General features: G+C 38.9%; 1 protein-coding gene across 9 annotated transcripts in view; it reads right to left on the reverse strand.

The window, feature by feature from the left end:
* Window positions 1-1624: 1624 nt before the first annotated feature.
* LOC146469328 (uncharacterized) overlaps window positions 1625-27538 on the reverse strand; it is a 32555-nt gene continuing 6641 nt past the window's right edge. For 2 of the 9 annotated variants that reach the window (XM_085123351.1, XM_085123350.1), the window contains 2 exons: window positions 14896-15033; window positions 1625-7464 (listed from right to left, as the gene is read on the reverse strand). In XM_085123351.1, coding sequence (XP_084979477.1) covers window positions 3365-7464; window positions 14896-15019 — 4224 coding nt within the window. In that variant the 5' untranslated portion in view covers window positions 15020-15033 and the 3' untranslated portion in view covers window positions 1625-3364. Of the gene's footprint in view, window positions 7465-9857; window positions 9996-14895; window positions 15034-17126; window positions 17498-19035; window positions 19180-20472; window positions 20624-20669; window positions 20785-25097; window positions 25244-27538 lie in introns of those variants that run through there. The other 7 variants (XM_085123352.1, XM_085123347.1, XM_085123354.1 and 4 more) reach the window with 7 other exon arrangements.

The following is a 27538-nucleotide window of genomic DNA, read 5'->3' on the forward strand; positions in this document are numbered from 1 at the left end:
CCTGTAATCCTCTTGCATCCTTGTTCTAAGTTTCTCCGACCCTGCACCACTAATACTACTTACCGTTTGAGCTGTCTCCTGTCAGCTTCAATTGCTTTCAAGCTGTCAGAGCTGATCCATTTCTTACTTTTCTTTGTTCTGTAGTCTAGCACACCCTTGACTGTTTCACGGCATCTTTGATCCGCTTCCATTTTTTCTCTATCTCATTTTCGTGTACTACGCTTCCTTCGTCTTTGCTAGGCAGCTGAACCTGCTCGAGTACCACGCGAATTTGATGTCATTTCAAAACCCAAAAATGTTTGTCCGTCAACAGAAACATAAAATAGTTGTCTAGTTTTGTTATAAATTATCACCCCAGTGCAATTAAACTGTCGTTTAGTGCCTCTGGCTAGAGACAGAGTAGGTTGGAATGGTTTGAAACTTAAAAAATGTTAGGCTAACGTTTCTCAGGTTCTCGCATTTTTGTTTTCAAAATGCGCGAGAACAGATCACGAGTTGTTCTTTTCAAGAATTGAGTTGATCTCTTTCCTTTTGTTGTTCTAAAATTGTTTTGTAGCTATGTGAAGGTCTTATTTCACCATGCATTTTTAACCAAACAGGTCAAAAACCCCATGAGACTTCCCCTTTAACTCTACCCGAAATGTTTCCCTTGATTCAGGCATATTCAGCTTGCTGGTGTCATACCTCCTAACTGCGTGCACCCTTTTTGTCTGTTCTGCTAAGCTTTAACAGTATCTTGGCAATCATTAAGTTGTGGTCGCTCACGACATCTGCTCCTCTATACGCCCTGACATACTGTCTGACATCATGCACTGATTGTTCAAAAAATGCAGTTAATGGCCACATCTGTGTCCTAGTGCGGGAACACAGTTGACATGATTACAAGATTGCGTAGTGGTTTCTTAAAGCCCCTGATATCGCGGGGAAAATAAACACTTGCAGTGGTAAAGCCCAGTTGTTTAAGTTATCGATTCTGAAGTAAGCATAAAAACAGTTTTTGAAGGCAATTTCATGTGGAGCCCTGACTTCATTTTTGAGGGTGAGGGGTGCTCTTGGCGAACCCTACGTCGATAACTTGAAAAGCTTTGAGGCCATGACGATAAAATTTGTACAGTTTATCCTTTGAGGTCCGCGAAATGATACGATGACGTCATACAAAGTCAACCGCAGCCTCGCTAGGCGCATAGCTATAAAATGGGCCATTTTTCTTGCAATTTTTCTCACAATTTACCTTCCTTCACTCACAGAAACCGAAAATGTTTCTGGTGAACTGTCTATAAGGACAGACAGGAGAATCAACTGCCGACAGGTGCCGACAAACATTTCTTCTTGTCCGCCATTTTGACTTCAATTTTCCTGCGCTCTTTAGTATAGTTGATTCGAGTGACAGGTTAAGCCTAACCTATGAAATTTTGCTTGTAAACCCGGGCTATCTTTAATACTCTAGCTAGGGTAACCCTAGCACTAGGGTTACCCACCTTCCTTGTAAACAGGCCCTAAGTTTAGCTTGCTTTTGGGATGGGCACACGCAGATTTATACCTTCACGTTGAAAGAAAGGGGTGCAAATGGCAAGTAGCCCCTTTACCTATCGAATAAGTGATCAAAAACTTAGAATCAAAAATTACATATTATTAAACCAGTCCTTTTTATTCAGAATCATCAGTTACACTTTTAACTAACAAAGCTATATTCTGGGTTGCCATTCATCAGGATAAAAAAGAATTCCTGACTTTTCACTGACAAAATTCAAGACACATCCTTTGGCAGTAAAGCTGCCGATGAAGCCGCAGAAATCAATAGACCCCTCTCCAAAATGGCGGACGAAAATTCAAATAAGTTCAAATTTCATCTTACATTTCCTAAGCTGATATAACACCTAATATGCTGAAACTTTAGAAGGTTACTAAAGTAAAGGTGCTCTTTCCAGTGCTGGTATCACTTTTTCATTGAGTTTAATTTTAACGCACTCAAATCTGTTCCCGCCATTTTGGAGAAGGGTCTATTCCTTCATAAATATTTTGTGAAACGACATTATATGTACCTTTATCAACAAGGAAACTCTGACCTAAATGCAGAATTATCTGAGTTGATACAAAATTCCCCAACTTTTCACAGGCCTTGAAAAAGTACGTTTTTACCGCGACTTTTCCCTGACAGTGGCAACCTTGTTATTCTTATTATCTAGTTATAAAAATTAAAAAAAGTATTTTCTTTTGTTTACTTTCAGCTATCAGTATTTTGACAATGACTGTCTGATTTTGTTTCACCACCTTCTCAGAAGGTCGTACGAGTCACGAAAGCATTTAGTGAATGAACGACTTGTAAATGTGAGAAACATATTCGGTGTTCATATTATCGTGGGGTAAATATGTTTACGTACAGTTAAAAATTAATATGAATTCTTTTTTGCTAGCATTTTCCAAAAAATGACAAAAAGGAACTAAGTTGATGAAGTTAATGGGCCACCGCAACCAGATACAAAAGCTTACACTTTGAGCGACAGCACTTCGTCAGGGCGATACGCGCTGCAGAAAGATTAACGCCAGAAACGCTAGATTCTCTATTTCATTACTGTGGCCAAATTAGCTTATCAGCTCAGTTGATAAAACCAAGCATTCGTTTTCACTTCCCCACCAACGCAACACCACTGTTTGTCTGGAAACTTTGCCAGTTCTAGTTAATATAAGGTAGAAGGTTTCAACTAATTTCCAAACAGCGAGAAGGGGGTTGAAAGAACGAGGCGCAGCCGAATTTTTTAGCTTCTTAAACAATTTTTTAAACTTCTAAAACAATAACAATTCATGAAGAATTTCCAGCAAAAGTTCACCAGATTTTATGACAATAAAGATCACATTTCGAAACCTCTTTCACGGTAGTGATTTCCTTTGTTTTCTCTTCATGAATCACGTAACTATAAACATTGCCTTAAAGTGCACCTAGCCCCTTAATTTTTTTTTCGCTTAAATAAATCTTTGCCATGCGCACCTGCTATCTACGTTTGTGTCATTTATAATCAATGACCATAAAACAGACAGCCCAGGTTCTCCATAACAAAATGGTAAATAAAGCTTGAACAAGCACAGAACAAGCCATTAATTGAAGTGGACTTGCAGAGTTTTTTTTCTTTGTTAAGCAACCGCGATCAATATGTCGAATACTGAAGAACACCACCATTTCACTGTTCAATCAGGTTCCTGTTTATGTACAATCCTGAAATGGCGCAACACTGAAACCAAACCAGTTATCTACAAAGGCTTTGGTCAGAAAGGGAAAACATCCGATCTGACATATTCGTTTCTTATATCAACAGAAGCACTAACGCTGAACGAAACGTATTCAGTTCTTGTGTGAACACAAGTCCGATTAAGCGCATTCTTTTGTCATTATGGCTGCTCGCGATTTGACGCCCTTTCTCACGATCTTCTTCTTTCGTCCTGGTTTGTTACACTTGACTTTCTCTGCATTCTCTTCTTTTGATTCTTCCTTTTCCTTATCTTCGTCAATGACAATGTCAGCCTTTTCTCCAGTTTCCTTTTCTGTTTTCCTTAGTCGTCTAATGAATGTAGCTTCCAGACTGAAGAGAAGTTTCTTTTTCCAAGGGATTGCCTCTTTCTTTATCCTTTCGCGAGTATATAAAATTTTTTTGCTCAGTTCTGACACAGTAAGTTTTCTCCGCGGTGACTGCTGTTTCCTCTCAGCTTCGTCAACCTCGACACACTCCATTGGGCCCTTTACTTCGATAGTTAATTCTTTTGACGGCGAAGAAAGATACTTCAATAGCGTCCATTTTTTAACATTGCTATATAAGTTGGCTGCGTTTAAACTTTCCTGCTGTGAACTATAATCCTTCTCTGCACGATACGTGACATCTTGAACATCTTTAACCGTATCCACTTGCGACCGATTAACAAGGTTGTTTGTATGGCTTGCTTTAACGATCTTGCGTGGTTTGCCTGGCTGAAAATTACTATCTTCATTAACGTTCACAGTCAGCTTTTGCAGCAGGTCACTCCAGTACTTCTTATCAGTGGCCGAGAAGAGGTTACTTTCCTTCAGGGCCTCATCTTCTGTCACAATGGAATGTACAGCCACAATTCTGGGCAGAGCATTGTGATCGATGGCATAACCACCGCATCCAGAGTCTATATTGTCCCAATCACTTCCAGAGGGAAGGGGTGGTAGATTACGTGAGTCAGAACAAATTTGCTGAACTTGCAATGTGTCTATCGCTTGGTCGCAGTCTCCAGAGGTAACGCGTGGTTCTATGGTATGAATAGGCGACGTGTTATTTTCACAATTGGGTGTGGGCAATTTGCGATTAGAGGAGTGATCCTCCTGTCCTTGGTACCTCATTAGTTCGCCCATTGGTTCTTGGTTATGTGGACATTGGACTACGGTCGTTTCACTAGTTGAAAATCGCCTCTTTTGCTGTCTGTGGTGTTCGTCGCATGGTAGGTCTATTGGGATTTGATGACCTTCAAACCTTTCGGTGTCAGTTAACTTGGAGTGATAGTGGGTAGATGGCCTTTTCAGCTCCTCTTGAAATTTAACCCTTACGACATCAATGGGATCAAGAGAGACGTCCTTTTCATCGTTGAAATCAAACCTGGGGCGATCGTTGGACCTGTTTTGGTCCTCAGATAACTTAACTCTGCGTTTCTGGAGTTCATTTAGACTGATAACACCACTGCTGTTAACGGAATCCTCGCGCGCCGTCAGGGAACTCTTTCCATTTTGATCCTGACGCAGCATCTTGACTTTTGGATTGACGGGGTTGGCTACCGGCGACGATTTCCTACATTGCTCACGAGATACGTCATTATTAAAACTCGATGTAGCATTTTGACTTGGATCTGAATACCTAGGCGTATGAATTCTATCACATGACTGCTGTCTTAACAAGAGCTGATTTTGTCGGTTGGAAGGCATACCACTACCGTGTTTTCCACTTCCACTGCTCAGATTTGACCTTTGTAGGGAGGTTGGTCTTGCAAAGGTCATGGTGGTTCGTGTTTGATCCATTTCAATGGTTTGTTCACTTACATGCCGTTCACAAGGTAATTTGTTTAAGTTTGACTTCGTGCTATCATTTGGCATGGATTGGAAAGATGCCCTTACATCCACTTGTGTAGCGCTTTTACTACTGACGCCATGAGAGGAAACAGTGGACATTCCATCTCCATTTTTTTGGACGTTGTGGCTGGTTTGATCTCCATCACAAACTACAAAATCACTCTGCTGATACCGCCTCTTTGTGGGGCTGCAATTCGGAACAGCATCATACTCGAATTCATTTAGACTGATAACACCACTGCTGTTAAAGGAATCTTTGCGCGCCGTCAGGGAACTCTTTCCATTTTGATCCTGACGTAGCGTCTTGATGTTTGGATTGTCGGGGTTGGCTACCGGTGACGATTTCCTACATTGCTCACGAGATAAGTCATTATTAAAACTCGATGTAGTATTTTGACTTGGATCTGAATACCTAGGCGTATGAATTCTATCACATGACTGCTGTCTTGACAAGAGCTGATTTTGTCGGTTGGAAGGCATACCACTACCGCGTTTACTTCCACTGCTCACATTTGACTTTTGTAAGGAGGTTGGTCTTGCAAAGGTCATGGTGGTTCGTGTTTGATCCATTTCAATGGTTTGTTCCCTTACATGACGTTCATAAGGTAATCTGTTTAAGTTTGACTTCGTGCTATCATTTGGCATGGATTGGTAAGATGCCCTTACATCCGCTTGTGTAGCGCTTTTACTACTGACGCCATAAGAGGAAACAGAGGACATTTCATTTCCATTCGTTTGGACGTTGTTGCTGGTTTGATCTCCATCACAAACTACAAAATCACTCTGCTGATACCGCCTCTTTGTGGGGCTGCAATTCGGAACAGCATTATACTCTGCGAATTTGTTCTTGAAGCCTTGTTCACGAGGCTTTTCACTTTGCATCAGTTGAGTTTTGTAGGAGGAACCTTCTGGCTTGTGAAACTTATCAGTTGAAGCATGTGACTTTAAAGTGAGATTTCGAGTATCGTCGCATGATTTTGACCTACCCCTGTGAGCGTTTGTTTTTGATGGAGGATAGTACAGTAACTGAGGGTGAATCACATCATTCGGCATAGATGAAGAATGCTTAAGCTGCCTGTGCGGCTGGCGTTCGAATAATTCAGTGTGCCATTCTCCTTGTTCCAAGGATGACATTGCTGGGTACTTCGCATTGTCATCATTGATTGCTGTCTTGTTGTCCGAGGAAACGCCACCTTTTTCTCTGCAATCTTTTGGTGAGGTGTTAAGAGTTTGTTGCCGAGTCAGGGTCATAGTCTGGCGTTTCTTGCCTTGAGGCGAATTTGGACCGCCTTGAGATACATCACCATCACAACAATTATCATTCCGTACCATTGCACTGTCGTGTTGTAGTTTTGCAGAGAATGACAATCGACGCTTTTGATGCGAGTCTTCGTTCATGGCCATGCGATATCTGGTTTCTTCCAAAGGCGTCCAGTGGTGAGTTGATCTGGTACTGCATTCCATCTCAACATCCGGCTTGTTGGGTTGTTGAAACCAAGTATAGTCATCTTCACAACCTTTATGCCCGCCGTCACTTGAGGTTGATTCGTCATTCTGATTATTATTCAGAGGTGAAGTGTCACGCTTAGCATACTCACTGGGAGTGTTCTTCTTCTGCCGACCCTTTACTTTCCTATAAGTACCAACCTCAGCACTTGGTTCACTTTGAAAGCCACTCATCGGAAATTCTTCACGTCTGATGGAAGATTCGGCTACGAAAACGTTCGTCAGCCCTTCGTCCGACTTAGAAATCTCTCTAGTCGTGTCGGAATATTTCTTAAGACTTTTATCCGTTGTGCAAAATTTCGTTTCAGCCGGGTCTTCCAAATGAGGTGTTTTGTGCTTTTTATCGTCGTTTCCACTGTTTACCTCGCATTTTCGAATAAGCGGAGGTGGTGAAGCCAATGGTTTGCGTCGTGCTGTTCGTTTTTTCTGTGAGACCTTTGACGCTGCCTTCTCTCGAGAATTCTTTGTCATCGTCTTTAATTTGCCTCCGTCGATTCGTGGCCTCTTTGGGTAAGGGTAATGATCAACAGAATGGCAGATTTGGGTACAGCTATCATAAAAGGTCATGGGGCAAGTCGAAAAATTGTAATGAAACCTCTGCTGAAAATGAACAGTGTCTTTTGCTTCCATCGGCATATACGTTGGGCGTAGGACAGGCCAGTTACGGTTTTGTAAAGTACCGTGGACATTTGGATGATGAGGGGTGCCAGGTATTCCCGTATTTGGATACACAGACGGTAAATACGACGTAGATGAATGCGCAGGAGGAATGCTGAACGCCGATTTGACATTTTCATGTGGCGATGAATTGTATGTGGCTTGCCCCACAGTAGGTGCGGCTGCATACGGTGAACAATACATTCCTGGAACAGGCTGCTTTCCACCTGTGAATTACAGTAATGTGATGTTAAATTTTGGAACGGATAATTATCTGTTCGAGGAATTTATGCTTAACAAAGTAGCTAGAGCGTGTTTATTAAATAATGCTTCCACAAATGGGAAGCTACATTGCTGCAGAAGCCTGAAATGTCAATGGTTTCCAAATGCTCCTCTTTTTGTGCAAACTCGACAGGCGTTGGAAAATCGGAAAAGATAAAAAAGATGCAGATATTAAACACGAAAGAGCTCATTTTCGGAATTTAACGTTGAATTTGATTTTGAATATTTAAGGTTTGGATGAGCAAGCACAAACCTATCTTGAGTGTATCCGGTGCTTATCAAACTGACTCCGCGGGGAACAACGTCAAAATGGCCTACATGAGCACACATCCTACTAAACTCCTAAAGCTCAGTTTCTACGATATTCTTGCGATCGATACAATCACTATATCACGATATTGTTGCTGTTGTCGCTGAAATTGCTACGATTGCTACAATTTAACACTTCACAAGCGTCTAGTGTGCGCATTATGAACCGTGTGTGTCCCCTCAACCTGAAATCGTGTCCTGTTTTAGTGACGACTATCACAGAAAGTTGTGGTATAAATTCTGGTGCCGGGGCAAAGGGAATTATTCCACCCACAATCTAAACAAATAAGAAGAAAAACCTATTAAGCCTCACATTTTTGTTTATCTTGATACACAAAGAAGGTTGACACATTATTTCTGTTCAAGAAAATCATTTGGCTGCACAACACCATGTAATTATGGTCAATTTGTTTTTTAAATAAGGCTCAGACCTTTCGAAAAAAACACCCGAAAAGGCTGAACAGCAGAGAGACAAAACGTTTACATCTACGTTCCGTTTTGCATCACATTACTTCCTGAGTCACTACCACGCAACTTGATTTCCACGCGTTCAGGCCCAGAAAATAATATGAAAATAATTTGGTTTATGATAAAATTGTGTAAAAAAAGAAACCAAAACAGACAGTAAGGTCCCTTGTGCTGGGATCTTGTGGTTTGAATCATTGCTATGTGTCCTAATTTTAACAAATTAGGTCGTTATATTGTTAATGATTAAAAAAAATTAGTTGGATAGTATAATTAGCTTAAATCTTATTTTTGTTTTGTATTTTTTATTTTTTTTTATCAAAGCCCAATCACTTTGGACTCTCCATAGAGACTGAGTTTGTCCATGACTCACACTTATTACTACTGACGATTGTTAAACAAACCATTCTTTACAGGTCTTGAATAAAAAACATAACGTGAACAGAATTTCCGATTTAGCTTTCCGTGATGTAAAAGCAATTTCCACTTGAAAAATCAATTATCATGCAAACAAGACATTTAAATTCATCAAAATAATGGGATGACGTACGTTTCTTTTTACTCTAAGAATAGCCTGCTTTAAAATAATATTCCCCTTGACAAACCACTTTTCTCTTGAAGTAGCTTTTTGAAATAAGAGCATCTAAAGTTAATTTCTAGCAACATTAAGTTTGAACGTTTTAAGTTTATGTTTAACCCATTACTTCTCCTGCATTTGTTAGTTGATATTTTTGCGTCAGTAAATGAAATCCTAAGCTGTGAGGAGTAAAACAAAAGTTATTGAGCGGTAATTTTCTTTGGTATTGTTTAAAGTTATACACGGTGTTTTTACCTTTGTAGTCCGTGAACGAAATCAAAAATTGTAATCATTGAAGTAAAATGTTGACCAGTCCTTCTCTATAGCGTGGTTTGTTTTTCGAGGTTTTCAACAGTGAATATTTGACTATTGAAACACTGTTAGGAGTGAAATAAAGGGATCACTTTAACACGTGACGCCCTCAAATGAAGCACTGCTAAACACAACTTACAACTTACAACTTCAACATCACTTTGCTATTAGTCACAGTGATTTGGCGAACTCCCACGCAACATGACACAGTTAGAGGTTCTACCGTTGTACAACCTCCCAACAATTATCTAATACAAAGCACAGTCGCCATGTGAAAAGTTTTTAGACTTGGCTAGCGTTGCAGTCTTAGCCTCAGGCGAAATGAAACGAATTCGGTGTCTCCCAAATCTGAAAAAATATGTGGTAAAGACTTTACGCGAACGACTTCATTCCCAAGTTTGTGGTCTTCTTCGATGGATAGCTATGAAAATTGATATGCAAAAGAATAAATTGGTGTTCAGCGTTTTTTTCTTTTTCTTTTAATTCGCACTGTGATTCTGTTCCAGAATCGCTTGAGTTTTTCCGAATTTCCTTGTCAGATAGAAAGTCGAAAATAGGGTGTGAATTTATAACTGCGTGGTTGACTGTGAGTGTAATTCTATGCTGTGAAAGCGAACGACTATTTGCGACTGTTAAAAATATGATATACAAAACAACGCTAAAAAAACTATTTACCGGGTATCCAAGGGGATGTGAATCCTACTGAACTCTGGTTTAGCGATGCTCTTAGTCCATTACTGTTTCTTTCTTGCATCATGTTGTCGCTAGCTCAATAAACCTCCAACGGTCCGTAACAACCTCAAAAAATGTATTTATGTTCCATTATCTCGAAGTTTTTGTTCGTGCCGCTGTAAATTTGAACTTGAACCAAATCACAGCTGAACAAATAATTATAGCTCCAATTACTGAGTCGCAGCTGTTACCATTCTCATAGGCCTATGGTGATTTCCTATCCGTATACCTTGTAAACGTGCTAAGCAATCAAGAATTGGCGGCAAGGACGATACACCTAGGAAGATTCCTTTTGACAGGTCAATAATGATCGTATTATCCGGCAGGTAGATAAATACCCTACATACATGTAAAGTTTTCCTTTACATAAGTAAAGAGTTGATGGATTACCTTCTTTCTCATAAATCTAGAATGTTCAAGAATGTTCCCTAGTTCTCTATTTATTTCTTGTGAACAAATGTCAAAGAAGTGCGACTGAACCACCACATGAAATGACACGGACTGGCAAATTTATGCGAGTCTCGAAATCTCGGTGTTTATAACTGGAGCCATGGAGACTGCTAATAATGTCATGCAATCCCAGGCGAGTTAAGACCAAACTTCAGGGATTCACAACGGTTCACTTCGGTGCCGCGATATCTGTCCAGAAGGCCTTGATCCTTGTAAAGAAAATCTAAAGTTTTCTACGGTAAAATATCAGCTCCAAATTTCGTAACAATAAAATTATTTCCCTTTGTTTTCGAAGGGGCAAAAATGTCGTCAAAAATGTGAAAAACGGTCAGCTAGAATGAACAGCTCAGCAACTTAAATTTTAAGCTAAAGCAGCATCCAAACAATCAACTGTATTAACTTACAAAATATGCCTTTAAAAGGACACAAAACCATCTGAGAACAAAGTCCAGGCGCCTGCGTTTTAAGTAATTCGCTTAAACGTTCTCGTTGGATGTCGCTGATACTTTTACGTCGCGTTTGAGTCGCGTCGAATGTAATTTGAGCCCTAAAAACATTGACAGACGGAAATCAAAGGAAATCATTTTAAATAACTACATAAACAACTCGTAACACACTTAACTTTGAAAGGCGCATAGCCTAAGGTAGAAGAAACTGCAGATTTGACTGTTATCACCAAGTTAAACTTGAATCGTATCGAGTGACCGAAATGCAACATTTATTTACGAGCCACACAATCGAACCTCAGTGCATACTGTTCGACTTTCAAGTAGTCATCCCTCAAAGTAAAGTGTTTTTGCTTTAATTATTGAGCGGATTAGTGGCCAATTTTCCTAGTCTTGGGGGATATAATTTTTTTTAAATAAATAAATGATGGTTTATTAAATATCATGATCACATAGTCGCACCTAAAAGTGAATTACAATGTGTTTACAGAGAATTCGAAAATTTACAATGTCTTTTGACTCTTTTATCAAGGCTAATTACATTGGACCTATCACTGAAATCGAAGCATAACTTGGGTCTACGTCTAAAACACCGCACCCGAAAAACATTTGGAGCCAGCGAACCAGAGAAGGTTTGCTTTTATCGGTAGAACCTTTTGTACTTCCTCGGCTAGAAAATTTCCGCCATTCAGCTTTGATTTCCGATTTGACCTAAAAAGCAAAGTCTCGGCCTCTTCCCAAAAACACCAAGATAAAAGCAGTCACCAAAATATCTCTATCATTACAGTGCTCCGTCTTTGTATTGACTTAACTTCAGAAGAACTGCTTTGAAAATTAATTCAACTTGTCAAATCATCGCTTCATGTTCCATGCGTTTCCATTTTTTTCTTTTTTAGGCGCGGGGTGAAATGAAGGTTAACAAAACGGTAATTGCGGCTTCCAAAGTAATTTTTTATGTAAATTATTTCAAAATTGTTCAACACTACATACAGCAAAAAGAGAAGTGAGCATTGCACCATTTTATTATCAATGATACATCTATATTAAAAAAAAAACCCCAATGTCTATAAACATACTAGGAAAAAAGGCCGCATTTAACATAACAGATGGAAATATCAATATTATTGCATAACAGGTGGATATCTATAATACTGCATTACGAACGTTAAACTGACCTTAAAATATTCTCCGTTAACACCTGTTAATTGAATAGTGTTCGAGTCCCTATATTCGTAATACGTTGTTTTACTTTTTAAGTCCATGGTTACACATCACAAAAGTTTTTTCCCATTTCCAACGCTGAACCACCCACAGAAACATAAATTAGTCACGTTTTTGGCTCATTAGTAATGGATAGGTAGCCGTCAAAAACCGCAGCTGGCCAAAGCTCCATAAAATGTTCATTATAATAAAATTTTATCAGCTGCCAATCTACCCACGTTCGCTCACTTTTTAAAATTAATTTCTGAGGTTTAAGCCTCGAATTTTCCTTGGGTACAATAAACTGTGGTCTAAATATTGAGGCTGTACATGAAATCGTGAACGGTTGCCACTCAAATGTAGAGTCAGAACTTATCTGTCGTAATGATTATTAATTTATGCTGTATGGAATGATTTTTATCTTTTGAAACGGTAAGGCGAGCATGCACTAAAAAAAAAAAAAACACCTGAGCAGTATTTTCCCGCGGCGTTGTATACTATGCTGTAAAAAGATGGTTCTAACTTTCTCAGTATGTAGGTGAAAATCTTATGTGCGCCTATTCAAATCATATCCACCGACCCATGACTTAAAGTAAAGGCTGTTTGTTTTTCACGATGTTAATTACTCTATGTTTTGTATTTTTCCTTTTTTTTATGAGTTGCCAGAATTTTGCCACTCTTGGATTTTAAAGAATTAAAGGTGGTTATTTTCTTTGCAACATTAGGAGGCATTAATCTTAGAGTCCGCCGATGAAACCCTTGAGGGAAAACTACTGAGAGAGCAACAGCGTAACTGATTTATTGTTATTTAATTTGTCTTTGTTGTGCTTTTGTTTTCTTTTTGTTTTGTCCTGTTTTATTTTGGGTGTTTCAGTTATAGGGTAACTTGCTAGGTTTTTATTTTATTTTTTTTTTATTTCACTTCACACGTTTCAAAACCAAAGTTAAATACGAACGAAAAAAAAAGATTACAGAGAAAGTGGTGAGGAAGTCTTAGGAGAAACCATAGGGCTTATAGAATATCTTTTGAAGAATATTGAACGCGTCTTAAACAGAACAAACCAAGACCCCCGTGCAATATCAAAATAAACGTCGCTCCCCACCAAGCGAGTCACAGCTAATCTACACACCGTCTAACCCCAGTTTCCGTAACAGGAAGCAACAAGGAGTAATCGAGCACAGACGAGCGCAGATTGGCAGAAATTGTTAACTCGTTCAATCTCAAAAAACCAGTTTTCATATGATCGTAAAAGAAAGTGACCTCTACTTCTTCGACAGCGGAATTCGCCAAATGTGAACTCTTATGGCATTAGTTGCGATCGTACGTTTTCCTATCATGATACGATCGTAACCGATCGCTTAAAATGCAAACAATTTCTGGTGAACGATCATAAGAAATACAGCATGTCTCTTTCCTGTGCGACTGCGACAGCGGCAGCTGATTTTGGGACCGTCCACAATCGTTCACGATCATAGTCAGGCTTAATGCTAAACTCTCCCCCCTCCCCGCTCCCCCGCTTGCAGACGAGTGGCTAGTCCACACCATTCGGCAGGATTCCCGAAACAACTTGTTTCGATGAAGACATATGTCTCACATCCAGCCCAGTGATCATCCGACAAACGACCGACACATTCACACCACCGCGCTAACGTCCAAATCAGAATATCACGCAATAAAAATGTAGGTCAATATACTATGGGGTGCGAGGATTCCGTGGTCGTGGGGGTAAGAAGTCGGAATCAATTTCCAAAGTATGTTTACTGTCATTGATATTTGGGGACTGTTAAAATAAAGAAAAAAATGTTTGAATGCTAAAATTTGACGGTTTTCAGCATTAAACAGTATTTTCTCTCCGACATTTAAAGCAATTCAACACCGCGTCAATGAGGTTAGTAGTGCGAGGTTCCACGAATCTTAGCCTATTTATAAACAAAAAAGCGAGGAGTTGAAAATTAAAATTTGATTAACAAATCCATTGTCACTAATAAACAAACGGTTATCAAGGCGCCAATATGCTTTCGCGTATAAGACAATAAATTGAGCAGCGAGTAACTTCGTTTCTCATTTTTTCAACGTGTTAACATAAGCACTATCACAAAGCAGCAATATAATTTACAGGCCATTAACAAGAGCGGTTATCGACATCTTAGTAATGGTTAACAATTATTTACCGAGGTGGAGGTGAATAGTGGTGTTCGCGGCTCGGTAAATATCCACCACTTTCACCGACACTGAGGTGAATAATTGTTTTAGTATATAACACACAAACTGAATAACTAGAGGACCAAAAATTACTTAACCGAAGCGAAAGCGAAACGGGAAGCCATTTTGTTTCTCTTTGGGCTGCTCGGCTGGCTCGGAGGTGAATAGTACTTTGCTAAAAACAGAGCTCGAGTAAAGCACTATTCACTTGTGTGGCACACTTTTTTTCTTTTCTTTTTTTTTATAAGAACGTCTAATTTTGGGCCTCAACGTTGTTATAAAAAAATGTTCTTATAAAAAAAATGTATGTACTAAATATAGTTAAAAGTAGGAACACATCATGAGAGAAAGTGCCTTTTGTTTCTCTTTGTTGATGATCAATTCAACCATTGTGTGGAACACTCCATCTCACAATGAATCTGTTTTGGTGCGTTTGAACACCACTAAATATAATTGAAACTTTGCCGATATTTAATGAAATCTCGTAGTCAGACCTATGTCATGGCTATGTCAGTAGTCATTCAGAGAATCGAGCGGACCTAACTAATCTTCGATTACTTCTAGTTTTAATTAACATTTAATGGTTTTTAAATCTCTTTCTTTGTAATACAAGGTCACCCATATTCCCCTCTTAGATTTTAAATGACTGCATGAGGGTCGTACAAAATTCGACTCATCGTACCTTCCGAGAAAGATTGTTGTCTCCAGATTGTTGGGCCTTGTCCACTGGTGTTTGTCTGTAAAACAGGCGGAGGTTGGCAATGATGGTTTTGGCATTGATTCCACATGAGCATTGGGGCATTCATGTTGAAGAAATCACCTGTAAAAATATAACCAATCAATCACCGAAGTGGAAGTAAATATCTGACACTATTCACGGACAAACAAGTGGTTATTTCTTACAACTAGGCGGAAAAAAACGAAACTATCAAATGTTATCGCGGGAGTTTTAGTAGGAAATCAGAACCGCGCGCAAGACACGATCAATTAATTGGGTTCATGCTAAATAAATAAAGAGATTTTTATTTTTAAATAAAATAAATAAAGAAATACTCTCTTTATTAACATTTGATAAATTACATATCAAATTTACAAGTTTATGATAGAGGAAATGAACAATAAAACACAAGTAGTGTGGCAAAAATAAAGTTTACTTAATCACTAAATTATACCTAAAGACTAATCTATTAAAAAAAGCTTTTCTTTAAATCTATCAGTATTAACTTGAGGCCACTAAAACCGTTTAGAAACCTTCGTGCCTAAAATACACAGGATAGTGTGCGCTCTCTGGTTGTTTGAAATCCGTTTACCATAACTAGAAATTATTTTGATAGCTTATATTTCAAAAGAAATTAAAAACTTTTCGTTTTTGTTTTCATAAATTGTGGTACTACTCTTGAAAGGTTGGGAGAGGTACAAACCTCGCATGATAACATTTTCATGATAATTTGTGCTTTCTACTGAAGTATAATTATTACTTATTGTTACACAGCTGTGATTTACCCATGTGTAATTCTGACGGTTATTGGCTAGCTATTGATTACGCGACCTTAACCAAATTCAAATGTATCCCTCGCGGGCTACAATTCTAAGTGAATTTTCATGCAGGAGATTTTTCGGGAGCGAATGTTATGATCAATTTTTTGATGAAGACCTTTTGATGGAAGGCTAGTTTCTTTTTACAGCATTCTACATCACAATGTATTTGACAGACATTTGGTATAGAGCTTTAAAATAACAAAGATGTGGTTCCCTTTTCTTGTGCTTGTACTTGCGTCGTTGCGTCGCACGTTCAAACCGGGATAAGCACAATTATAAGAAACCGGAGTGGTCCAGCGGTTTAGGGCGCTGGACTTGAAATTTGGAGGTCCCGGATTCAAGCCCCGTCCTTGGACACGCTTGTTTATGGCCCGCTGGTTTGCCTCCTGCCAGTTGGGATTGTGAACCTGTTATGTTTCAAGCGATCCGAATTAGCACAACTTTACGTTCGACGCAAGCACGTGATCTGAATCAACTGCCGTACCAAGTAAATAGCGTTAACGTCGTGCTAAATGACTCAGCGAGCCGAATCTATTGCATACATTATGAAAATGTATTCATTAGCACAATAACAGAGTAATTTTGGTCTTGCACGATGATATTAAGTATGACTTTTGAATCAACTGTCGAGCTTACTTCAGTTGAGTTCGATACGGCGATAGTACGAAGTTCGAACCGGGCCTAAGCATTCTTTAGCTCTTATAAGTCGCTAGTAAGAACGTTAATCACTGATTGGTATGGTTCTCAATTTCAAATCAAACCAACGCGTGCGGAAGTTCATCATTTTCGAATAGTCGAAATGTGTCCGTCTTCCTTGATACATCATTAGACTACAATTATCTGCGGCTTTGGCGTCTTACTATGCCAAGGCGAGGGAAATGCAATTTGAAGAAAAATTTTGTGCATCATGTTGAAAATAAAGAAAAAACCAGAAATATCTTGAACCCAGTCCTCTCAGCATCGGCTGTCCGTTTGGGGGCGCACCGCAAACTCATCAAGTTTCTTTGAGCAAAGCCTCCAGTTCTACTTCAGATTTAACTGCATGAAATTAATATAACATAAGAGTACGTATACAATTCAAGGACACCGGTGTATAAGGACTGTATAATGACCAGCATACGTTTGATTCCTTATCACTCATGTATACGGAATCCTGGTACAACTGTATAAGATCCGTATATTTTCTTGGCACACCCTGACGCTTACTGATCATTATACGGACCTTATACATCATGTCACATCCTTATATTTTCCTGTGCACTGACTGTGTGCGAGCTGAGTAAGGGACCGTATACCGATAATTTCATACAGTGTTTATGTTAAGTACTATAGATGTGGGCACTTTCATATCTCAGCCGATTGTGACAATCATACCTTTGGGGGCAACACAAAACTACGAACGGGTTACTGAGGAATGAGCTCACACGACAAGGCCATCACGTTAATTTTGTTTTAGTCCCATAGACTTCAAGAGCGTGCCAAAGTCTCCTATTTCTTTCCTGTCCGGGAAAAGAAACGCAGAAAAAGGAACTGCATGGACTGTGCAAATTGGATACGGAAGTGAGTTTTAACACGATCGATACTTGAAATTTGCGCGCTAACTTACAAATACACAAGCTAGCAGCCACAATATTCGTATCGCTTACCTTTCAGTTTTTGGTTCACTTTCACCGTGTATTACTTACGTTTTTTAAAAGTTAGATGTTCTGATGTGTACTATCGTTGTATATTTTTCCTCGTTGTTTGCATTTTTACTCGCCCTGCGGCTCGTCATAATACAGCTCAACTTGTACAAATATATAGCGGTCTACACGCCAACAAAATCTAATAACAGATTTATCAGATTTATTATCCAGATTAAGCTTTTCTGTTAAGTGGCAAAGAAAAGCACGACTAAAAACTAAAGGTGAGCGCGTGCTTTAGAAAACAAGTTTCTTGTTGTTCAAATAACCACCCAAACCGGTTTTCTACTGCACAAATAACTGACTAACTGTAAGAATATCGCAGCGGCGTATTCGTACTCGTTTAGTGCGCGTTATTCGAACAGCACTAAGTGAATTTGGGTGTTAAAATGACGGACTCGGAAATGTATACGCAAAACCCAAAGTTAAGCACGGTTCGACTTTTCATTTGACACAAGTATTTCACACGGCTTCTGATTTTATTTACTCACGTGAAATTACACGACCGTAGAACAGCGCAGTTACCCGGTAAAAATAAATCATTAGCGAATATTAAAAGTGTAGTGCCCCTTGATACTGGGCGTAGCGGCCAGCTAAAAACCTGAACATGCTTATTTGGCTAGAGTAATACATGGTTATAGTATTATATTGTAAATGTTTTCTCTTTATAGCGTAAACAATTAACGCGAAAAAAGCGCTTCAAACGGTACCAGTTTAATGGCAAATTTATTTAGATTTGATTTGAAGCCGGAAACTTCTATGAGTGATATTGGCTGTACTGGTATGTTGAACTTTGGCACTGTTTTACTATCTGTTACAAGAGATACTCTAACCACTAAGTGTTTATAACGGAGTCGCATTTCCTTTTTGCACGTTATCGAGAATCAAGCAGTTCTATGACAATACTGTACGTCCGTCCATAATCTTTCAAATCACAGATCATACTTTTTTCCACGGACTCAAAAGTTGGGAAAACCTTGTACAGCATAATAAAGAGAACTAAAAGAAAGTAAGTTTTAATTTGACTAATTTAAAACACATCAACTGAAGATTTCATCCACGGACTCTAAATATTAAAACTAACCTCAGTGCTTTATTTAACTTTTCGTTAACTCGCTTCAAGCTTTTCATTTGGGAGATCAACTGACTGTCGCAGTTCTTTGACTTGATCTCGAAGATATTTACCAACGGAAGTTTTAAGTTAAACTTCCTGAAAAGCGCCAACCGGACTGCTACGCTTAATAGCATCATTTATCGGATTGTCTGAAGTCGTACGATCAAATTAAACACTAGCAACCAAGCTTTGAACAGAAAAGAAACTCGGAGAATGAAAGGAGAGGAGGGTTGACCACCTTAAAGTTCTTCAGTCTTCTTCAGTTCGCCCTTAATATTCCTACTAAGACAACCGTGCACAAGCTAAACTAAATTAATCGCCGGCTCTAGGCGGAAAATGTCACGATTATAATGGCCAGGATGCACAGGCGAAAATTCTTTAAGCCCTGACTCAGTTGCTAAACCTTTATGCTGCCTTGTATAGACTCAATATGATTTCCATAGCAATGTTATAATTGCTGCACACGTTTAGCATATATCTCGCTTACCATATGACGATTCCTTGTACACTTGTCCTGTTCAGAACTTGTGCAAGCATTCTTTACAATACATTCTTTATAAATCGCCAGTGTTTGGCGGGTGAAAGGCATACAGATTTAACCTTACTGGCTTTCTTCTGATATACAATTAGCGTTCCTTTGGACGCTAATTTTATACGTCATAAAAAGTCAGAAAGAGATCGAGGAACAAAGCTGTTTGTCACTGAACGCCCTACGGCACTGACAGTTTATATTGCGGAACTAATCGTCAAACTTTGCAATATAATTAATTAGAAGAGAGTAGATACAGACGTGTCACTACTAAAGCAAACGGAGCATTGCCAAGCGTTGACTACGCTTTATACATAGAGTCCGCCCCTTGCATCATAAAATGTGATTTCTGTACTTTTGATCCCTAATCAAATGAATGGCGCGGTTCGTTATGCTGTCTGACGTAGTGATAGCTGTTTTTTTTTTTTTTTTTTTATGCTGCACTGAAGCAGGTTCTAAATCGTTTCGTTGGTGTAGGAGCTCTTTGGTTCAAATTAAAAGTGTTCAATAGAGGAATGAAAACAAGACGAATTTAAAGCGCAACCACACTTTGGATTAATCTTGCTAGATTTCCAATCCCCCCTCCTTTCTCGTTGTAGTTGTTTCGCTTGCAATTGGACGATGGAGGTGGTCGGTTGGTAAATTCTCAAGGCGTGTTCCAGATTTTTTAAGTTCTTAGGGAAAGAAAACCAGCAAGGTGCCCGGCCAAAACAAACAAACAAACAAAAGCAATGCACGACTACAAAGAATAAAACGAGTGTGCCTTATTATTTCTCATTATATATTTCACACTGCAGGAACGAAAATTGTTGGTGACACTATCACTCGCCTCAATTCTAGTTTTCGCGCCCGGGGGCAGTTTACACTTGACTTGCTTCGTTCGCTCACTTTACATCGTTTCGGCGATCGATCCACGCTATAAAAGTGAACTGAGGGACTAATCTGACCCATATTAGACAAGCTGAGGATCTTAAATTTTCATGCATTTAAGTCATAGTTGATGTGGGTTTTTTTTTTTTTTTTTTTGGAACACCAACGCAAGTCACATGTTAACTTCTAACTACTATGAGGGCCGACTTTTTGACGCCCGTGCGTTTTTTATATTTTCTACTACTTGCGCTATTAAAACATATAACTTCGTGCACTGTTTCATGCACGTCCGAGTAACAAGGCGGGAAGACAAATTGAAGTTAATCGAATCCCTGATGATATATAATACAGTCTTGGATCTGTTAAAAAGTAATAAACAAACGTCTTATCCTAATGCAATCTGCGATTGATAAGAATCTTTGCTCATTTGCCGCCAGGCTTCAGTTTGTGTTAATTCAGAGAAAGCTTTCATAGTAATTGCTTGTTCTAATAGACATTTACCGGCAGTTTTATGAACTCACTTACCAGGTACGCATTGCTCCTTTAAAACTTTCCTTCAAACAACATGCGTTTCCTTTCCGCATATAACAAGTTATTAGGTGTCTTAAAGTATTCAGCATAGCTGAATATTGCTAAATATAAGTTTTGTTCCAAAATTATCATTACAATGCAACGTCTATACAAAAACAAATTATTAATAACAATTTAAGTCAACCACCTACTGTTTACGCCACTTGTTAATCAATCACAATGCCCCGGTGATTTCTCTTCTCCTTAAACCGAACATTCTTTGTGAAAAGCAGTTGTTGCTCTGAGGTTTAACAAGTTTACACTCTTCATCGTTCTTAAACAAACGTGGCATCAGTATTCGTTTTACTTGAATATTACCATTACAATATCAGTAACCGGGAGCCAACAAGCAGCCAACCAATTAGAATACCTGGGAATTACCGAAACGTTCAATAATCAAAATGCCCTTAATAATCTCTTTCATGAGATTAGGAATAACACATTTGTTAGCCGTGTAAACAGTTCTTCATGCCGACTGTATAGTAAAAACAGTTGAAAAAATATATATCAAAGGGGAACGCTGTCTGAGGTGACATATGTTAAACCGTGCTGGTGATCATGACAACCACGATTATCTAACAAATTTAGCGCTTCATGTTCTAAAAAGTAATCAATCTTGAAGCTTCGGAAACAATAAAGAAAAGAAATTAATTCGTTTAAATTAGTTGTCTCCAATCTTCAGTGAAAGTTCGCGAATAATTTGTTGCTAAAATTAGTAACCTTGTGGCAAGAGCTATTAACCGTGTATGAGTGGCATTCGCATATATTACATCGCACAATGCCGGAACAGCTAAGCTTTCTAAAGCTTACAGATGAGAGTAAGAGGAATGTGTTATGGTATTTTAAACAGAAGAAAGAAATAACGAAAACAAAACAGGTTACGAAGCGCGAAATAAGAGAATTGACAACCAAAGTTTGCTCTAAGAACACAGTATTCGAAGTTTCTGACATTTTCCAGACAAAGGTATACATTAAGGTCACCTTTAGTGCAAACCGCTTATTAAAATACTTAATAAAGAAATAAATAAATAAATCGAATTTAGCTGTTTTCGGAGGAAAACCAGCAAAAATGTTCCAAAGACCTTTGATACATACCTAAATAAAAGGAAACGGACTTGAACTCATCGTTGTGCCCCTTTGTGCAAAGTCTTGTTTTTACTACTGACACTGAATGCCGCGCCAAATCGGTGAGTTCACTCGTAATTTTCAGATTTTGTATCAAAGCTTAATGTTGTTGAGCTTTCTAGCCTTGTACCTGTTAATTTGTGGGTCAAATTGAGTAATAAATTAATTAGTTCGCCCGCTTTGATCGTTGTAAATCCCGGCCGATTGTGATGAGTTAACTGGACAGTGGAGTTCAGTAAAAAGTTTTTCTGAAGCTCACTGAAGCAACTTCACGTTTTAGTTTGAGTAATACAGCCTTGCTTGTTGTAAACACCAACACCTTGTCATAGTCGACTCGCCCGGCATTAAAAATTTCCTGGTCTATTTTTCGACTTAGACTTGTATTGTGTTCAAAGTACACTGTTTCATGCAAGCATTCCAGATTTGAGGCTAGCTAGTTATTAATAACTTTGTACAATGTTCATTATTTACGCCACCGCGCGATGGCAAGTTTGCTGGCTTGTGATTAGGTTACTTACGAATTGTTTGCGTCCTAAGTTAATTTAGGATGTTAGTTTTCCATGGTTACAAGCTCATCAAACTCCACTGAAAATAACTTTTACACTTATAACGATTTTCTGTCTGTGTAGAACAGTTTCATCTCTCTTTTGTTAGTATTTTTATCCTTGAAGGGGCAGTGTCAGTTTTTTTTTAGTGTCACTTTGAATAGCCAAAAAACGTATTTGTTTCAATGGAATCGTTAAGACAATGGTTTAGTTTTGTTAACAATAACCCTACTAGTACACAGAAACTGGTATTAACTATGTTTGGCTACGGATGGCTAGGATGGAAATGGTTTGCAACTTGAAAAAATTGGCCAATTTTTTCAAGCTCTTCCTGTGTATTTTAGAGAAGTCGCTAAAAATTTATTATGGTTGTTCTTCGTAGAAGAAAAACCTTAATATTTTCTTCCCTGTGTTGTAAGAGCAATTTCATGTTACAAAACAGTTTCGTTGTCATATATGTACAGTTTTGATCAAAATACAGCAAAATCACCGTGACAGTGCCTCTTTAATTGTGTCAATAACAAAACACTCTAATCTGACTGGTTCTTACAGCCCTGGTTTAGTGCTTAATTTGGCTGTTGCAGCTCCAAAACTGTCCAATTTGACCTATCCGATTACAAGCAGCTTGTAATCAGTCCTATTACCATTACAAACAGTAAAGCCATACACTAAATCCTTTACCATACAAGCTTTGGCTGGATATTAGGCTGGTTTTTTTTTTGTTTTTTTTGTTTTTTCTTTTTGATGTACTGAGACGAACGCAAAAACAGGACTTGGTCAATATCAATATTGACCTCACACTTGGTCAATAGCACGGGTAATTCGCACACGCAGTTGTCGAGGGCAATCCGCGGTTACTATTTATAGAAACGAAGGGTGAATGGAAATGCACTAACAAACTATCTGAACCATTAAAATTTTAAAAGGACAGTATCACGCTATTTTTAGTAACACATCGAAAATCGGAAAGACGCTATTCGGTCGATAGCAGCCAAGATATAATGACAAAAGTCCATTTAAAGACTATCAGAATGCAAAACTATCCACGGATATTTTCGCCGGCAGATGACCAAGATAGAGAGGGGTTCAAATTTGAAAACGTCTGGCGGAAGTTTTCAAATTTCGCAATAAAAATCGCTGGTTGTACTATATTTTGGTTCAACCTTTCGTCTTGGAATCACTATTAATATTTCTTTAAATTAGCGATCGAGAAATTAATTAACACAGTGTTCAAAGTTTTCATTTAGTGAATTTTGGCCAAAAATCATGATATCTCCCATCGATCTCCCATGATACTGCCCATTAAGGGACCAATATCGTTTTTTTTTTCTCGAGTTTTTTTTTAAAATAGCTTACTATGATCAAACACTAGCGCTGTGTAAGATAAAGTACAGTTGACTGAGGGTTAGATTTACTGACTTACTGTATCGCCCATCATCGCGAAGGGTTCTCTCGAAGAAAGAGAACACTCCTTTGAGAGAGCCCTGGGAGCGAGGTTTGAATGGATTTAGTGCCTTAGTTTTGCATCCATTTCGCAACACAAAAAAGCTTTCTGTAACTATAAAAAGCTACGATATGTCATGGGCCTGCCTTCACGCGCCTGGAAATTCCTTTTTTTTTCTTAGCTAAATAAAAACTAGCTTTCACTTGACCTTCATGATCCAAAAACTGTACTCTCATATCAGTAAGTAAAATTAGCGAACTGAAACCATACCGAAACATGCTCACGATATTATCACGTCTGGTTATTAGCGCTTCAAAAAAAATTATCACTGCACGATATAAGCACCCGCAATTATTAAGTCAGTAGAATAAACGGATGATCGCCAACCGAGATGGCCTTCTGACGATCGCTGTCCGCGTTACCCTCCGACAAAATTTAAGCGATCACACGGTGTATTCGACAACGCGCTGCGTGTCATGTTTCCAAACGATCGCCATAACGACAATTTCACTGAATACTTTTCTTTCTAGTAATTGTTAGCGATCATAATTATGGAAACAAGACTTAAGCTCAATAAAGATCAAAGCTTCGCGTGAATGATTAAATGAAAAGTTGATGCAGAGAGAAAGCTAATTTTAAAAGGTCAAGCAGAAATGTTTTCAAGTTTTATAAATTAAAACTAGCTTGGCGGTCGAACAATGGGAAAATTCTACTCCGGCAAGGCTCAAGTCAGACATGCAAATTTTCGCGGTACTTCATTTGTCAAATGGCAATTTAAGTTTGTAATAGCTTGTATCACGCCTATCATCTAGTTTCGCCAACGGATTAAACATGCTGCATTGGTCAGTAGTGTAAACGTGATGATGGTATCAGCATCTCTGAGACAATGTTACCGCAGCGATAATCAAGGATCCATAATTGTGAACAATCAACTGATCTTTTCCCACCCATTTACACTCGATTGGAAGTACTAATTAGAAAGGCTGGTAAGTTTCCTTCTGCAAAATACTGAAAAACAAACCCGATCACCGCAAAATCTCTAACTAACCAGAAACTTCAAATGAAATGTTCAAATGCTCGTACTTCACCCCCTCCCCCTCCCCCCCCCCCCCCCCCCGCTGATCCTTTCGTCTCTTTTCATCTTTCAATTATGCCAAGGGAAACATTGGGCTATTTATAAATCCATCCGATTCTACCCTTAAAATACTCTCAAAATATTTTGTTTAGGGAAGTTAAATAAAGTTTAGTTGAGAGTAAATGCCATAATTAGGGGGTGTTGGCGAATATTAGCACTTTGTTGCAATTGTTATTGTTATTAATATTATCACTACAAAGACAACACGTAAGCCAGTAGACATTGTAGTCGGTGCTGGGTTGTCAATACACGCGACTTAGCTGTTATCATGTATTCGTTGCTTGTAAATATGTTTAGAAAAAGCTCACTGAGAAATAAAGAATATACTTACTGAACATGCGTAGGTGTAGTATTCATCTAGGATGCCATGACTGACAACAACGATCAGTAAAAAGAGTGAAGGTTGGCACTTTGATTTATGGTAATACGCGGTGAATGTTGTTATGTGTATTCTACGGTGCTTACGGTAGCATGTGATCTACTTATGGTGGGATAAGCGTCCTTTATAGATGATGCAATACTGGCCTGTGGTCACAAATTCTTTGAAGAGGTCACTTCAAATGCCATGGAAGCACTCACGAAGATTAGCCATTAGGAATCGAGTTCAATTAATCAACATCACTTCTCAATCAATATCCTACATTCTTTTGTTCTTGTACGCGGAACATCGAACTACGACTGGCCTATGAACTATATCGGGATAGAACGACCCGACAAAACTAGACCGCCGACTAAAACCGACAAATTTCTGATCACGATGAAAAAAATCAATTGTTAATATGAAGAACGAGAGAGAGACGCGTTCTGTTTTAGGGTATATGTACACGTACATTCGTCGTTTTTGCACGTGCGGTGCAGTTATTGTTTTTCTTTATTGTTAAACTTGTTCAAAACAATACGTGCTACGCATACGCATATCGCATATTGTACTCGTATAGTACATGCTGAGTGTGATGTCGGCATATCAAATAGAAACAGCAATTTATATTTATATTAAGTTCATAATCGGAATCATAACAGGGAACACCCAGAGAAGGTATCTTTTAACAAACATTCAATGTTATTCAAATGTGCAAACCAAACCACCGGAAGAAAATATAAACAGGGGCACACGACGGTCGACCAGCTCGGCGAATATCTGTTCGGAACGCTTAAATTAAAACTCGTCTCAAAAATTCGGAAACAGATGTGAGGAAAAACTGCCATTTTCTTTGATGTTTGTCCCTAAGACTTAAGTTACACGGGAAACTTACGGGCTTTCGAAGAGACGGAACATGTCGTTAAGGGAGCGAAATATGGCAAGCTAGTATGAGGTTTCGTGAAGCCATTTGCTCGTAAATACGTTGAATAGAAACCTGAAAATTCTGCTAAGAACCGAACAGATCAAACTGATTTAACGTACACAAATATCCCTTTTAAACTCCCGAAAATGATCTTGGAAATTAAAGTACTTTTCTTAAACATTCTCGCTGGGTGTTCCAGTCTAAATTTAAAGGCCCCGTCCATACTAATCCGGATAAATGTTTTCCGTCCACACTAAAACGCTCATCAGCCCGGCAACGCTAAAAACACGGTGGAGCATGCGTTCGTTACCGTTGCGACGTCTGCGTTTTCAAAAAGCCCCACTTTCGCCGTCCACACTTAAACACCTGGCATGCGTTTTCAAATTTATCCGCTTTGAGATCCGTTTTCGGTGGCCGAAAATGCCGTTTTAGTGTGGACACAAGGACAAACCGGAATTAAAGACGCGTTTTCAAATGTGTCCGGATTAGTGTGCACGGTGCCGAAGACACCATTGTTTCAACAGCCAATAGGCTTCATTGACGTCAGGGAGGTCTTTGCTATTAAAAAGTCACGTCTAATAGATTATTTTATGGATAGGAAAGCGACGTAGCGTGCGCACTGACATCACATTGATTTCGAACGTCTGATCTTATGCTGAAGGCGTCAAAGGTAAGTCTTAAAAACGTATAAACGACCCTAATATCCTTTTAATCACCTTCGATTAGGCCTTGTGCTAGAAGACTAGACCCTTTTATATCAAGAAAATTAAACTCTTTAATGACCAATTTGGTAACGAAAAGTGTTGAATTACTGAAATGAATGCGAAAATTTTACACAGAAGAAAAAAAAACTTTGCTTTTGGATCTGAACTTCAAGTTAGCGCTTGATCACAGGTTGATAATTGCACGTTGACATCTCTGTTACCGGAGGCTGATATATCGGACGCTGTATATCTCATGGCCGTACTATACCAAAGTTCAGGGAGTCTAAGAAGCTACTACGACGATGGCAACGAGAAAGACACAAAACAATGAGAGTTAATGAGAGAAAACAAGGGCCCCCTACGTGCGTTAAATTTAGGTACATTTCTTCACCGTACGAGGCCAAACAAAAGCGTGAAATGACCAAATTCAAGGTTTTGTGGAGAACGTGAGCATGTGTCAACTTGAACGCCGTTCCCACCTGTTTTGTTACTGGATAGTTCGGCCACGTTGAACGAATTGGAAAAATCGCGAAGTAGTACAAGTAACGCGAACTTATATTTTCAACCGACGTTTTCGTTGGCGTCGTGTTTTCTTAAACTCCCTTTTGACTGTGATACGGCAAGCTGGTTCAGTCAAGTTCGACTCTAGTGCGACATTCGAGCGACGACTGATTCAAACGGCGTACTTTCTGTCGAAACTAATTCGTCGAATCTTTTTTGTGCGCTCAGATTTCATGTTTGACTGGACCGGTCAAGCTCTACCGTTCCTTGAGATTTTGCGTATC

Source organism: Pavona decussata, unplaced genomic scaffold, assembly GCF_977016875.1.
Source record: "Pavona decussata unplaced genomic scaffold, jaPavDecu1.1 SCAFFOLD_124, whole genome shotgun sequence".
Taxonomy (NCBI): Eukaryota; Metazoa; Cnidaria; class Anthozoa; order Scleractinia; family Agariciidae; genus Pavona; species Pavona decussata.